The sequence below is a fragment of the Notechis scutatus genome, chromosome 1 (assembly GCF_049901735.1).
Source record: "Notechis scutatus isolate UNSWTSFEM ecotype Mainland chromosome 1, rNotScu1.2, whole genome shotgun sequence".
In the NCBI taxonomy this organism is placed as follows: domain Eukaryota; kingdom Metazoa; phylum Chordata; class Lepidosauria; order Squamata; family Elapidae; genus Notechis; species Notechis scutatus.
This window is the reverse complement of record NC_142009.1, coordinates 159,999,089-160,014,644: the sequence shown is the minus strand read 5'-3', so window position 1 is coordinate 160,014,644 and position 15,556 is coordinate 159,999,089. Positions and strand designations below refer to the sequence as shown.

General features: G+C 39.7%; 1 protein-coding gene across 2 annotated transcripts; it reads right to left on the bottom strand.

Moving 5' to 3' along the window:
* Positions 1 to 1,585: 1,585 nt before the first annotated feature.
* On the bottom strand, positions 1,586 to 14,806 carry OPN5 (opsin 5). 2 transcript variants are annotated; one of them, XM_026678994.2, is made up of 7 exons: positions 14,724 to 14,806; positions 12,680 to 12,825; positions 8,898 to 9,017; positions 5,464 to 5,634; positions 3,802 to 4,136; positions 2,284 to 2,528; positions 1,586 to 1,751 (listed from the first exon to the last, which is right to left on the bottom strand). In XM_026678994.2, exons 2-7 carry the CDS (start codon positions 12,816 to 12,818, stop codon positions 1,688 to 1,690), a joined length of 1,074 nt encoding a protein of 357 aa, XP_026534779.1. In that variant the 5' UTR covers positions 12,819 to 12,825; positions 14,724 to 14,806; the 3' UTR covers positions 1,586 to 1,687. The 2 variants fall into 2 exon arrangements, with proteins under 2 accessions (XP_026534779.1, XP_087805348.1); XM_087949222.1 differs by lacking the exon at positions 14,724 to 14,806 and adding an exon at positions 13,139 to 13,213.
* Positions 14,807 to 15,556: the final 750 nt, after the last annotated feature.

Here is a 15,556-nt window from a genome sequence, read left to right as displayed (position 1 = left end):
AATTGATATGAGAGTACCAATTCTGTGTGTGAAAATATTTTACAAAACTGTTCTGACCAGATCTTTTGTTTGTACTTAAACATATTTAAACAAATGGGGAGGCGGGGGGGTACAGAAAGATTTGAAGCCAAGCTTTTCACTTTTTGGTTGAGCTATTTGAAACCACTTCCTTTCCCAACATGGCATGATAATATACATCGGACCTAATATTTGTGTAGATTTTAGTATGAAGGTAGTTAAAAGCCATTAGCTCTGGGTAATTTTGCACTATTGCCTTAGCTGCTTGTCCCCCATGCTCTTGGTGATTGTTTCTTCAGGCAACTACAAAAATTGGATTTGTCAGAGCTGGGATGATGCTTAGTCCAGATCAAGCCCTGCACAACCAGGCATTCCCCTCAGTGGTGGGATTCAAATTTTTTTTACTACTGGTTCTGTGGATGTGGCTTGGTGGGTGTGGCAGGGGAAGGATACTGTAAAATCTCCAGTCAGAGGTGGGATTTGCTGGTTCTCTGAACTACTCAAAATTTCCACTATCGTTCTCCAGAACTGATCAGAGCCTGCTGATTACCACCTCTGGTGCGCGCTCCATTATATTATTATTATATTATATTATTTCCCCCTTAAAGTATTAACATAGCATTGAGGCTACAATAAAAACAATAGGGAATAGGGTGGGTGGATTGATTCTACAGAAACTTGATTAGCAAGGAAAAACTGATAGTTCAGTTTCATACAAACAATATACAGCAATATTTTCTTTGTTGTAAATTAAAGAAGTTAAAAACATAAGGGGGAGGAAAACTGTGGGCAGAGGATGGGAAAACAAGGGAAGCATGATTCACCCAGCCTGGCAGAAACCAAAAAGTGCTTACCCAGAGAGATAAAGGTTGTAAGCTTCTAGGTTTGAGGGTGGCTCATTGACTTAAGGGCCCCCTCAATAGATTAATGGAAATAGCATTTATTAAAAATGGCGAGAAAGTAGCAGGCCAGGACAAAATGTGATTAGCTGGCAGAGGGGAGGGCACATGCCAGGCATTGCAGCCAAGCAGAACTGGGACTGCGACTAGAATGGAAGAAAGCGCTCAAGATCATTATGCTCTGAAGAGCTGAGATCATTATGCTCTGGTTGAAAACAACAGTTTGGGAGAATATGGGAGCAGGCCACTTGGAGGATGTCCTCCATTCCTGCCTTGGGATTCCAATGGAGGGCCAAGCAGAATGTGTGGAAATGCCTCTCTCTTCGCTCTGCAGCTCTTGGCCAAAGGCACCCGTTGCTTCTCTGTGTCATGTGACTGTTGCTGACAGGCGGCAGCATTTCATTGAGAGGATAGACAAGGGATCAACAGGGTAAAGTATATGGAATCTAAGTACCAATTTGCCATGTTGTTTACTATACTATTACTATGTGCTATACACCGATTTATTTGTATTCATTGTAATCGCTTTATGATCATGTAAAATAAGAACAATACAGGGAGGCTTTTTACCTAGTTAAAATACAAACAAAATGGTTACTTTAAAAAAAATTGATTAGAATAGCTAAAACTAATATTAGGACCCCGTGAGAAAATACAAGCCAGGAAAATAACCCTTAAGATGGAGCTGGCATACTTTTAAAGTGGTTTAGAGCAGAAGCAACTGAGGAAGAAACTTGCTGGTCAGCTGGAGTGGTGTGGATTCCCAGTTCTCAGGCAACATCCAGTTGAGTTTCAGTCATTTCTTCAGACTTTTCTGTAGAGACTATATAGAGCCTGCAAGGAAAAGCAACCAAAAAAAAAAAGGATATTTTTATACGGAATTCTTCTGGAGATGCTTGACAACATATACAAATACCTAATCTTGAAGGACAAATCTTGAGTGTCCTGTCCAATCCTGTTCCTTGAGGGCTATTTATTCTTCAAAGACCCACCTTAGGATCAGGCCCTGAGGCCATTCAGCGAGGTCACTGTAGCTGGGCTACATCTTACCCCAAAAGTTCTTGCTGAAATATCTCCACCGCAGAGTGAATATGAGAGAGAATGTTCAGCAAGAGAAAGACATTTAAAGGAAACAAACTCAGAGGGATTTCTCTGTAGCCACTTCCCTTCTTACATCTTGTCTTCTTGGGCACTTTTCACAATCAACCTTCGGGACAGAAACCCCTTATAGTGAAGAGGGAAGGAAGGTTTGTTTGGGATAAGAGCTTCCTTGTTTATCTCTTTGGGGAAGGACTCCTGCACATGTCCGTTGCATGACATCTCTAGTGCCTTTCAAATATTTCAGGCCATTTTTGGATACCCCTACCTGGATTTCTTCAAGGAATTTTTCTTCCGCAGTGGCCTAAGAGCCCCCCGCTGACAACAGGCTGATTTGCAGTTGATGACCTGGTAAATAACAGGGTTGTACATGGCTGCTGATTTAGCAAGCAAAGTAGGCACCACCGAAACTTTTATGGGAACCGAATCTGGTTTTCCAAAAGCTGACCATACTGATACAACTGCATATGGGATCCAAGCAAATAGAAATCCTGCGCAGATCAACATCGCCACCTAGTGAGAAGAAATGCATAACAGAGGAACAAGACAACCAGAATAAGAGGATAACAAGAGGGACATTGGAAGTCTTCTAGTCTAGTCCAACCCCCTGCTCAAGCAATCATGTCCCTATAACAAAAATTAATTCAATTATCATATAGAACACACTGTATTATTGGAGACTGTTCTCAATCAGCAGAGCAAATAACCACAGAATTAGTGACAACGTTTGTGAAAACCCATTTCCATTTGGTATAACAAAGAGGTGCATAGGGCCTCTGAAAACCAGGGCAATCATTGGAAAACAATAGTACACCCTAGGATATATTCCTTCTGAGATAAATCCTATTTGATTCATCAGGAGTTATTCCTAAGCACACATGTGGCTTCAGCCTAAAAGTTTATGAATGAAAGAAGGCAGAGAAATAAATTCAATCAATGCAACAAGAGTGAAACAACCTCAAATGAGATTAAAGTTGCAAGAGATCTTCATGGTTTCTTATGTTGTTCTGGAAAGGGATGAAACATGTGGATATAAGGACTCATTGTTTTTCCTACCACATTTGTCCCAAATGGGAAAGAACCACATAAATAATTTTACTTGTGCTTAGTTTAGGTGGCCTATCTGAAATTTGGGGTAGAAGAAATTATGCTTGCCATTTCTGGGAGCCTGTACATCACGTAAAAAAACATACCAACAGATACGATATAATAAAGAGTATCATTGATAGACTAGATCAGGTTGTAATTAGTGGTAGCACACATCCCATTTCATACTTCATCTCCTATCTCATCATTATACACTATACAGTACGCTATTGTGTGACACTACACTGTGCTGTAAATGTGATGTATTTACTCCACTGCAAATCAGCTTGAAGGAGGTTTAGTTTTACATGACCAGCAGTTGGTGATGGTACATTAGGGCTGGGGAGACTCTCAGGCTAATTTAATATCATGCAATCAACCTCATGGTTTAAAGCACTAAGAAGATATTGACTTGTTTTTCCCCAAAGAAAAACTCTGCAGAAAAAACATCTCTGACTAATGTTCCTTTCAACATCTATTTTTAAGCCAGAATCTAGGTGAAAAGACACAAAGACCTAAAGTGAAAGGCTAGTAGCAGGCAAGGGAATTGGGGGATAGATTTGCCAAGTTCAGTTTATTTTCCCACTGGTTGCCCAAATATCCCTTTATTTCTCATGCATGGTTTTTTTGTTGAGTCGTCCCCTCTATTCAGCCCATACTTAAACAAATAAAATAAAATTTAGGGGTTGTATGCACCTACCTTAGTTAGCTTGATTTCTAGATCATGGCTATTCTGAACCCTGTTGTCGTAATGAGCTACATCCTTGCTGGATGACTTGACTTTTGCTATTATTTTAATATAGGAAAACACGATCACAGCAGTTGGGAATACAAGGCAGAAGAAAAGAATGTTGAGAATGAAGGCCTGTCCTGCTACTGAACCTTGAGCCAGCCACCAGTCCAAGGTGCAGGACGTGCCGAAGGGCTCAGGAGCATAGTTCCCCAAGCCAGCAAAGGGAATCGTGGCCCAGAAGGCAGCATAAGACCAGATAATGCCTAGGCAGATAAAAGCATGGTGCCTCTTCAACCAGATTCCTAGGAGAGAAAACTGAAGCTGTAATTGATTAAGTATGCACATACAGGTAATCCTCAACTTATCATTGGTCACTTAATGGCAGTTTGAAGTTATGGCAGACCTCCAGAATCTACTTATGACCCAGTCCCAAAGTTACAGCTGCTGCAGTGCCCCTGTGGATGTTCGGCTTTACAATCAACCACACACATGAATGCATTATGTTTTTTGTAAAACTACACACACACACTAATGCTTCCTAGGAAAGGTTTGGGGAATGGCGTGGTTTGGCTGAAAGATCAGTGTTGTGCCACATTAGTCCAATATGACATAGTATTAATATACTATGCCACATTGGTGCAGGTCTGAAAATGCAGCATTGTAATTCCCCCCCCCCGCCCCCCGCTTTGCATGTAACGGGTTGTTTAGAGCAGAATTTGAAGAGCAGCACAGGAGGTATATGATGTGTTGTTTTTCAACGTTTTATCCAGGCCTTGGGGGGAGGGGGTAAGCTATTCCTAATACCATCTCTACACAGCCCAAAGTTTTCCAGATGCCTGTACAGACCACATTAGCTTTGCATTAGATAGCAAAATGGAGCAGTATGTCCCTCGCTCATGTGGTACAATTCCAGAATTGTTTTCTGAGATTGAGCAACAAAGCTGCCCATTCCAGTGCTCTGGAAGGCTCTGGAGCGCTTCAAACACTAAGTGAGGAGGAGTGGGTAGGGCTTGGTGGGTGGGAATCAGCCCTAAGGCCAGTGAGGACCTGGTAGGGAGTGGGAAAAGGCCTGTGTGGGTACCCAAGGAGCGGGAAGCAGAGCATGGGTGTCTCATGAGTTGAGAGAGGCCTTAACTCTCAGGAAGGGCTGAGGCAGATGGGCCTAGGCTTGTGCTAGGCTTCCCAAGGCCTTCCCCTGCCCCTGAGGCACCTCGTGCTCTACCTGCATGTTTGTTTAATGATTCATTGGGAAGAGCAGGGATGGGGGGGTGTCATTGAGTGAGATGCTTCTCCTAATGGCTGTCATGACCTACGACCATAATAGGTAGGCCCCATTATAGTCATATCTGAAGGTCTACCATACTATGGAGATCTGCAGCTGTAAATTATGTCTGCACATGCATATATATGCAGACACACAGAACAGAAGTAGTGAGTCAAAGAATGTCCAGGAATTCAAGGATGGACAATTTGTAATTGCAATCTAAATGAAAAAAATTAATAATTAAGACCTGATAAATCACTCAAGTATGGATGTATTTCAGACATTGTCTCACAGAGCTGACTGGGAACCCTGGAGTGCAAACGTCAACACATCTAGGGAAAAGTTGTATGTAGTGTTCAACTTACCATAAGCTAAATAGCATATTTTGAAATACCGGTCCAGGCTGACTGCAGTCATGGTAATAAGACTTCCAACTCCAAAGAAGAAGCCAGCCCATCCATACCAGCGGCAGCCACTCCAACCAAAGATCCAACGGTGGGAGAAGAAGGCAATGATACTAAATGGCTTTCCTGCTACTGTAAAAGAAAAGAAAAACAGAAGCAGGTAAAGGTCTGAAAGAATAAAGAAAAATGAATTTAATCCCCCTCAAGCAACATAAAAATTAAGAAAGAAAGAAAGAAAGAAAGAAAGAAAGAAAGAAAGAAAGGAAAGGAGGGGGAGGGAGGGAGGGAAGGACAAAGGAAGGAAGGAAGGAAGGAAGGAAGGAAGGAAGGAAGGAAGGAAGGAAGGAAGGAAGGAAGGAAGGATCAAACTGAAGAGAGATAAGATACTGTTAATAGTTTCATTATTCATTCACAGATCAAGAAAGGTTATAAGACTTCATGCTGGAAAATATTTCAAATATTTTTCAAAATCTAATTTAACAGCCATAACATGTCCACCAAACATTTCAATTTCCAGATTTTCTGCATGTAAGTTGATGATTTCCTCAATAGGATTGACCACAATGAAGAAGTGGTTAAAAAAGCCTTTTCATGATCAGTGGTAAATTTCAGCTTTCAAAGTTTAGAAAAGTTGCTGAGGTCAAGATGCTTTCATTACATGAGCTGTTGTACCTATTTCACACTCTTCCAATTAGTTTATTTCTATTCATAACTGAAAGGTGGAGAAACATTAATTTTGATCTTTACTTGTGCAAATTAAAGTGATGGCTATCTTACAAAGTAATGAATGTTATGATAGATGACAGTGGAATTACAGATGTGCCTCAGCCAATGTTTTGCAGGTCATAAATTATGATTGAGATCTATTCACTCAACTGAACTGTTGAGTCCAACATGACTACCTAAGTTTCTTCTGAGATATATCTATGTTTATATATCCAACAGAGTCATGCTAGAACAGGGGTGGGCAAACTTTTTGGCTCGGGGGGCCGCATTCACTTTTAAAATTTGACAGACGGGCCGGGTCAGCACAAGATTTTTTGGGAATCGCCCCCCCTCCCCCCTTCTTCTCCTCCTTCCCCTCCCCTCGGAGGCCCCCTGAGTCAGGAGTTGCTACTGCCGGCACGGCTCCACGCGGCTCCAGTCCCACGTTGCCTCGGGAAGGGAAAGGCAAAAAGGAAGAGCCGTGGCGGTGCTTTGCAACGGCAGCAGCGGCAGCGGAGGCTCAGGCTCAGCGGCTCCTGGTTTTGCCTTTCCCTTCCCAAGGCAACGTGGGACTGGAGCAGCGCGGAGCTGTGCCAGTGGTAGCAACTCCTGACAGCCCCAGCTGGACACCTGAGCAGAGCCCGGGCAGAACTGCCTGTTGCTGCTGCGGGCGCTGCTGCGGGCGTCTGGCTGCCCAAGTAAAGAACCGCACCAGCTCAGGGCAACTGTGAGGAGCAAGAGGGGAGAGGCAGAGAAGGAGGCAGAGAAGGAGGAGAGCACCTGGCCAGTTGGGGAGGCTTCTTGTGCTGCGAAAGGCGGCTAATGATCTCGGCTCACTCTGCTTCTCCAACATCCGCGCTGTCCTGTTCTGTGCGCCGGCTGCTCGGACTTGCTGGGCCTGACACAGAACAGGGTGGCGCCGGATGTTGGAGAAGCAGAGCGGAGCCGAGATCATTAGCCGCCTCTTTCACAGCACAAGAAGAACAGGATGGTGCCGGACCATTGGAGAAGCGGAGCAAAGCCGGAGATTAGTAGCTGCCTCTTTCGGCGCAGAAAGCTTCCCCCAACCAGCCGGCTGGTCTCCTCCTTCTCTGCCTGTTTGTTCTGTATGGCCGAGGAGGAGGAGACCAGCTGAGAAGCACGCTGCCAGGCGGGGGCCACGCAGCGCAGGGCAACACGCCACCGCCCAGCCCTGGCGAGGGAAAGCAGTGGGCGTTCCCCGGGCGGTGGCCTTGGCCCCGCTACCAGGAAGCGGCTGCCCAGCTCCGTGTTGTGTGTGCAATTTTTGGCGCGCGCGGGTCTCTTTGGCCGGCCCCAATTTTTTTTTCAGAGAGGAATATTTTTTTTTCAGAGGCGGGCCGTATTAAAATGACCAACGGGCCGGATGTGTCCCGCGGGCCGTAGTTTGCCCACCCCTGTGCTAGAATGTATCAGCAATGGTAGTAAAACAACAACATGCTATATAGATTTCAATTCAACATTTGAAAAGACATTGGATTGGATCGGATTGGATTGAGATAAGCAATAGTGGGCAAAGGGGTTCCACCCTCTTATCATCTTTTATCATATTCCCTCAAACCTGTTCCTGAAAACAGGGATTTTCAGAGCAAACAACTGGAGTGTTATGAGGGAGAACAGCAATGGAAAATCTGATTCCATCACAAGAAGTGCTTATGGTAAACAATGAACATACCTTTGCATAGGTCTGTTTTTCATTGAATTTTTCTTTTCCAGTAGTATTAAGATCAGTAACATTTCAACAACTCTATGCAAAGTCATGGCACACTTCATAATTTTCAAGCCAATTCCTCATATGGTATTTAATATACAAAATGGAGGGACTTCATATTGAATTGCTTTTATTGAAATTAAAGAAAACTAAGATTTTTTTTGACTATATAAAAGAGTCCTACATGACTACATGAATACATTTGGTACTGGCTGCAAATAATTGAATTTAGAAAATAATTGCTATAATTATTTCTCCTACTTCCTTTTTTTACTGAAAAGAAATTATAAATAATTTCATGATCTGTTTGTAAGTTTCTTTAAATTGCACTACACCGAATCCACAAAATTAAACATACTTTTATTCCATTTTTAAAATAAAAGCCATCAGTATAATATGATATGAATGAATTATACAATGCAATGTTTATTTTATTGAATCTTTATTATCAAATTAGCAGAGCATTCCAATTTTTTAAATTGATCACATTTTATTCATCATTAATTTTTTAAATGTAAGGTTCAATTGACTAAATGATCAATATATCTGAAGAAAGAGTAAAAATAAATTTTATTGTACAGCATTATTTAGATTTTTAAAAAGGATCATCCACATGTTGTTATATACTGTAACAGCATTCCCCATTCTGGTGCTGTGTTAACCATGGTTTCTAAAATTCCTAGCTAAGCCTTGAGTATATCCATTACATCTGGGGGACACCAAATTGAGGAAAACTGTTTGATATATAATGCATTCAACTGAAATACTGCTTTTACTAAATTCCATATTATTATTTAAAATATGTACTGTTTCAATGATTATTTTCCATGCTGATTGGCATTAATCATTTGTAAACACAGGGGGAAAAATGGCAGTGGTGCCAAGAAGATATCACTATAGGCCTAGATGCTGCTTACAGGGCCCCAAATTTTCATTTTCAGCTGAGCTGAAGTGGAATTACCTGAAATCCCCAAGTCACAGACTGCTAGGTTTACCGTCATGATCTCTGCTGGCTTGAGCTTCCTTTTCCGTTGTATGGACATATAAATAACATATCCGTTGCCTAAAGTGGACAGGACCCCTACAGTAAAGTAAAATTTTATCTTATTTATTTTATTTTGTCAAGCGATTATAAGATAACAGGTATACATGAAATGGATACATATAAGAAAAATAAAAAGAAACAATAGGACAGGGACGGTAGGCACATTGATGCATTTACAGGCCTCTTAGGAAGGGGTGAGGTCAATAGTAGACAGTCTAAAATTCGACAAGAAGAGTGCGATCAGAGTGGACAGAGAAGACATCTTCCTAGAAATGAATGTTCATTTTCAAAACATGAAGATCTTAAAAGAGATAAACGGGATTAAAAGATCTGGAGAACAAGAATGCTCTGCAGCAAACCCATAAACCCTTTTCTCCCTCTGAAAAGCTACGTTCCTTTGTAACCAAAGTTTTGGGAGTAAAATATTCTATCACTTTCTTTCATGTATACCTCCTCTAAACGTTCATTTCCTTTCTCTCCCTCATACAGAATAAGGATGCATCTCTCTCTCTCTCTCTCTCTCACACACACACACACACACACACACACACACACCTTTCCTCAATAGTCTAGTTTAGTGGAGGGGAAATCACATTTTTGAGTAAAGATAAAGATACAATGACAAGAATTTGTCAGTGGAAGGTCACATTTTCTTGAGGAGAAAGAAACCCTTTTAAAGACTTCTGAAAAGTTTTCAATGGAACTTTCTTTAAAAGCATACCATCCAAAACATGACAAAGCCCTAACAACTACATTATTAAAGATGAACTTGCTTTTAAAACAATCTCCATCTCTCCTCTTTTTCAAATTCTTGCTCATATGTAAAGTAGGCTACCCCAGCATGCAACTGCTGGCATAAATATATTCACATGTTCTTTCTTATATTTTATTCATAATTTTTGTATCTCTCCTTTCCTCCAGAAGAGGAATATAGTTAGAGTCAAACATTATCCTCCCTCTTGACTCTTCTCTATTTCCCATGAAATAGGTAGGCAAGTAGTTCAAAAAAGACAGACAATAGAAAGGGAACAGCTCTATGAAGGGGAATGAATTTCTGAACTAAGGAAAGATGTGTGATAATTATAGGGAAAGAGTAGCAACTTTACCAAAGAAGCAAAATGCTTTTGAGCTCATGATCCCCCAAGAATTTGTTTTACTGTGCTAGAATGAGCTCAGAGGAGAGAACTGTACAATTTAAAAAAAAAACTTATTTAATTCAATTTCAAGGATGCCTGACTTCTTAATGACTCTAGGCTGCTTATAATTAAAAGAGGGGAAAAAAACCCAAATCAATTGTGAAACTACACACAACTGAGGAAAAAAAAAACCTAAGAAACTGTGGGGACTTCACAACCATCCTATTCCAACCATGTTTTTAATGATGTTCTGAATGATGGGAGTTATTTGATGCCATTCTATAGGGCTGATGAGACATGCTTGCTGGGTCTTTCCTTGATGAAACTTGGAAAGTATCCATTCTGCCTGACTAGGGCCCGTGTCATGAAGGGCTTTCTAGAATTAGAATAGTTCCTAGAAGCTGACTGGTAAGCTGTGCAGCTCATGAAACAGTGCAACAGACCCATCGCTACTCATGCCACTGCATTGTGAACAGCTGTATATCATTTCAAAGAGTCTTCAGGGACAGCCCCATGTAGAGTGCATTACAGTAATCCAATCTTGGCACGTTATGACATACACTATTGCAGTTCCTGATGCATCTTGAGTAAAATAAACCAATCCAATATTTTACAATAGTTCTCCCAAAGATATAGTACAAGGCTGTCAAACTCCCGGCTTGTGGGCCAGATATGTCATGTGCTGGCCACTCCCGCTTTAGCGAAGGGGGGAAAAAGTCCCAATATGTCACGTGACACCGCCATGACAACGTGAGTTTGACACCCCTGATGTAGTATCTTCTTCCTCTTTGTATAGGCTTCTTTATAATATGGGTATACATGTGTGTCTATATATGCATGATGCACATTAGTTAGAAATCACATTGTATGTGGGACATTTCCATGAGAAATGTCCATGGAACCTCTGTTCAGGTAGCAATGGAGAGGTTCCTTTCAAGTACAGATAGTACTTGACTAACAACAATTCATTTAGTGACCATTTGAAGTTTCAACAGCGTTTTAAAAAGTGACTTATGACCATTTTTCACATTTATGACTGTTGCAGCATCCCCATGGCCAGGTGATCAAAATTCGGGCACTTGGCAACAGGTATGTATTTATGATAATTGCATTGTCCTCGGTTCGATGATCACCATTTGTAACCTTCCCAGCTGGCCTCCAACAAGCAAAGACAGTGGAGGAATCCAGATTCAATGACTGCACAACTCACTTAACAACTGCCTTGCTTAGCAACAGAAATTTTGAGCTCGGTTGTGGTCACAACTACTGTACAATACAATATCTAGACATTCTGCATTTCTCCTTTTTGCCGGCTCTAGTTTGGCTGCTGGACGACTTGGTAGGAACAGCTCATTGGAATCCTGCAAACATAATTTCTCCTTAAGCACAATCTTCCTTTCAATTTGTCTTGATGTTCTGCTTTTTTGAAAAATTCCTACCCTATGCATTGCATGGAAGGGAAAATCTTTATCACAGCAGCAGGGTGATAGAAAAAGCTATGGCTGGACAAATTTTCTTCTTTTTTTGATGAAAAGAGAGATAAGTAAGAATGTAGAAAAATTCTTCCACTAGTTCCTCTGATAACTTTTCTCCTAGAAGAATCTATGGCAGGATAAATGGTAGCTAACAAGCCAAATCTAATTAACATTCACCCTCTCCCTAAGCCTTAAAAAAAAGTGACATACCTGTCTCAGCCCCAGGCAATCGGTAGCAAGATTTCTAACTTTGGCCAATAGTTTTGAGAGGATGAAATAATCCAACGTGACACATCACAGAACTCTTTTAAAAGGCAATTTGTTCTTTTTTTTTTTGAAAATTTTATTGATTTTTAAAAACAAACATAAACAAACAAAACATAAACATAAAAACATAAAACATCTTTTTTGAAAGCAGCTTGATCCCGGGTTACATCTCTTCGTACAGACACAAATTCAAGTTCATGCTCATTTTTATGTACCATTCCATATCTTATTACCATTCTACATTTTCTATATAGCTTCTCCCCTCTTTTAACTTTCTTAATTTTATTTTATTTATTTCATCTCAATTCAGATCATTGTACTTATATTCTTTGTCTGTCCTGTTTCAGCTGTCTATTATCTTTTCTCATTAAACAAAATTTCTCCTGTAATCCCTGATTGGAGCATGACGCCTTTATATCTTTCCCCTAAAATTATAACACTTAATATAATACATAACTTCCGTTCGGATTCTGCTTGGTACATTCTAAAACTACACAATGAAAAGAAAAAATTATGCATATATAATATAATTAAAACAACAATCCATACCAATTCAATTCTATCATTAATATTAATATTCATTTAAATCTTAAACATTTTACACATTACTTTTCAAATAGGTATCATACTTTTTTAAAAGGCAATTCTATCCTCCTTGAAGACTAAGTACAATTCAAAAAGTACTGCTTTATGGATTATGGTATACAAGGAATATTATTGTATAAAATTCAAAATTAAATCAACAGTAGCAGAGTCTTATCACAAAACATACATTTCTACAACTCCTACCAGAACAACAGCTAAAATAAAACAATCTTACCTATTAATAATAAATAAATTCCAGCTATTATGTCAGCTTCCTTTGAGAGTTTTGATGCAAAAGGGTCTCCATCTGGCTGGTTGTGAGGAAGATTAATATCTTGGGATGAAGTATTTTGCCTTGAGTACATTCCAGTCATATTGAAACTGATATCAAAGAAATAAAAGAAGGTTACTTAATCACATTTATCTAAACAGGAAAAGAGAAAACAAATGATTCAAATAATATACACTATTGGGATAAAATAAAAAAATATTCTGGCTCAGCCATGCTTCCATTATGATTTTAAAATGCATGGAAAATTATATAATTTTAGTTTATGGCCATGAATCTATGATCCACCTCTGCATTATAGCAAAGAGATGATTTGCATTAAAAATTTGGATGCAGATTACTAATTAAACATTACATGTTATACTCAAAGTCCTTAAGAGCAAAAAAAGATTGGTGCCACATTACCTTTACACCTTATCATATTCCTAAATTTGCTGATAATATCATATCAAGAATAATTTTGCCACATTTAACTTTAAAATAAAATGTTTTGATTTCAATTAGCGTTTCTGAGGTATACCTAGGATATGGGGGGACTAAAGATTGGATCATTACTATTACTGCAGTGTAACATTAAGCAAAAATCAATAATAGAACCACAAGTCTCTCTCCTGAAGAGCACATGGTTTGCATTGATGTTGGATGGACACAACTCTGGACAACTCTGCAAAGAAAAGAGAGGTATGGAAAAGGCATTCCTGCTGAACAGTGGGTGTGAGGAAGACAAGGTGGTCTTCTTAATGTGCCCAGTTTTTGTTGATACTTAGACATTTTAAGTATTTAGAAATTGCTATCATATCTCAAGAACTAGCAAGAGACAATAAAGCATGCATAGAAGAACTAGGATGAAATTTTACAAGTGAGTAAGAAAACAGGTGCTAATCTATCACTCTTGTTTCAAATACACATGCAGTGCTATGTTCAGGTGGCTAGCCAGCAGACTGGAAACAAATCTCAACCACGACCAACATATATGACTAGCATTGTATTTCTCATGCATTCCTATGCTGGGTCTGGTCAACAAACTGCAGGTTCTAATTGAATTGAAGAAGTAACTGCTGTTGAAAGCAAACTATTCAACAAACTATCCCATATACAGACATTATAGAGGAAAGGGTAAAACCTGTTACTCCCGTCTTAAGCAAAAATATTAGAGCATTATTATCACTTATACTTTAGAACTGTGTTCCCAAACAGTGTAAGATTTGGTACCGCTTACCGCTGGATTGAAAAAATCACCTATAAAGCAAAGAATTATAGGGCTCGAAAGGACCTTGGAGGTCTTCTACTATAACCCCCTGCCCAAGGCAGGAGCTCTTATTCCATCCCGGACAAATGGTTGCCCAGGCTGTTTCATTAAGTATTTGTTCTCACTGTCAGGAAATGAGAGTAAATCTTAGTTCTAGGTTGGATCTCCCTCTGATGAGCCCATTAGTTCTAGGTTGGATCTCCCTCTGATAAGAACCCATTAGTTCTTATCCTGCTTTCAAGTGCTTTGAAAAATAAATTGACAGCCCTTCAAGTATTGGAAGATAGCTAAGCTATCATGTCATCATTTTCTCCTTAAGTTAAACATAGTTTAGTACCAAGGAAAAATTCTGCTATTCACTGCCAAGGTATAAACCCAGTTTATCTTAGATAGTCAATATAGCTAATATTGCTTATTCTCCTGGTCTGAACTGGATCCAGCAATTAATATGCATTTAGCAATTTTCAATATTTTTCACACTTGTGATTTATTTTTAATCCTATCTGTCAAATACTGTACCAAACTGAATTCTGGAGTAATACATGTTAGCAAGTTTGTGAAAAAAAAAATCTTCCTTCAATGAAGAATTCATTTAACAAGCCGAATATTCCCCAAATAATAATGCTTAAAAAAGAGTTCAATCACACAGTAGCCAAAATCCATATATGCTTCCACAGAAACTCCATGTATTTATAATCATCCAACATTTTCTTAATGATAAAAGCAAGAATCTAAATGTACCTTAGATCTGGAGTTCTCCACGACGCTTTCTTGCTAAACTCTGCCTTTGATCTCCAGTTTAGAATTATTTCTTCCAGTCTTGATTATGCCCAGGAAAAGATTCTTTGCCATTGGATATGCCAACAGGACTAGTAGTTGAAATACCCAATCTTAAGGCTTCTTCAGATACATCCTGCTGTTTTCACTCTGCTTATTGCCTCATCTCTCTCCTCATCTCTCTCCTTCTTTTGGAATTGCTTGAGATCCTGGTAGTTGACTTATGGAGTTGATTATCTCCGAGAACAGCTGAAAATCAGATCTGCCAGATCTCTGAAGAGCCAATTACATCTTCCAGAAGGGACAGTAAGAGCGCACCTGCTGGGCATCAAGCACATTGGGCAAAACTAATTTCAGTCCTAGAGTTTGCCAGTGACAAGTCCTTTTATAAGGATTGAATGTATAGCTTTCAAAAAAAAAATCAATGGTACATTAGTTTTATAGCCTTAAAAACTCCATAGATAAAGGCCAGTGGCCACTTGTGCAGCTAGCTTCTAATCAGCTGAACAACTGATGCAACTTCAGCAAAACTACATGGCTGTTAAATCAAATCCAAATGCCAGTTTAATCTATCATCTGCTTGGAATATTAACTTTTATTTCCCAGGGGATGAAACTACTATTCTCACAGGAACGTACTAGCAACTGGCATACAAAGGTTCTGGGCAGAGTTGAAAAAGGCTAAATGCTTGTAGCGGATGAATGAATCCTCTCACCTTTTAAAGCCAGAGGCAGAGCTTGGAAGCAGCGCTGATAGAGTATTAGATGTTGATTCGCAGGAGGAAGATCTTGCCTTGT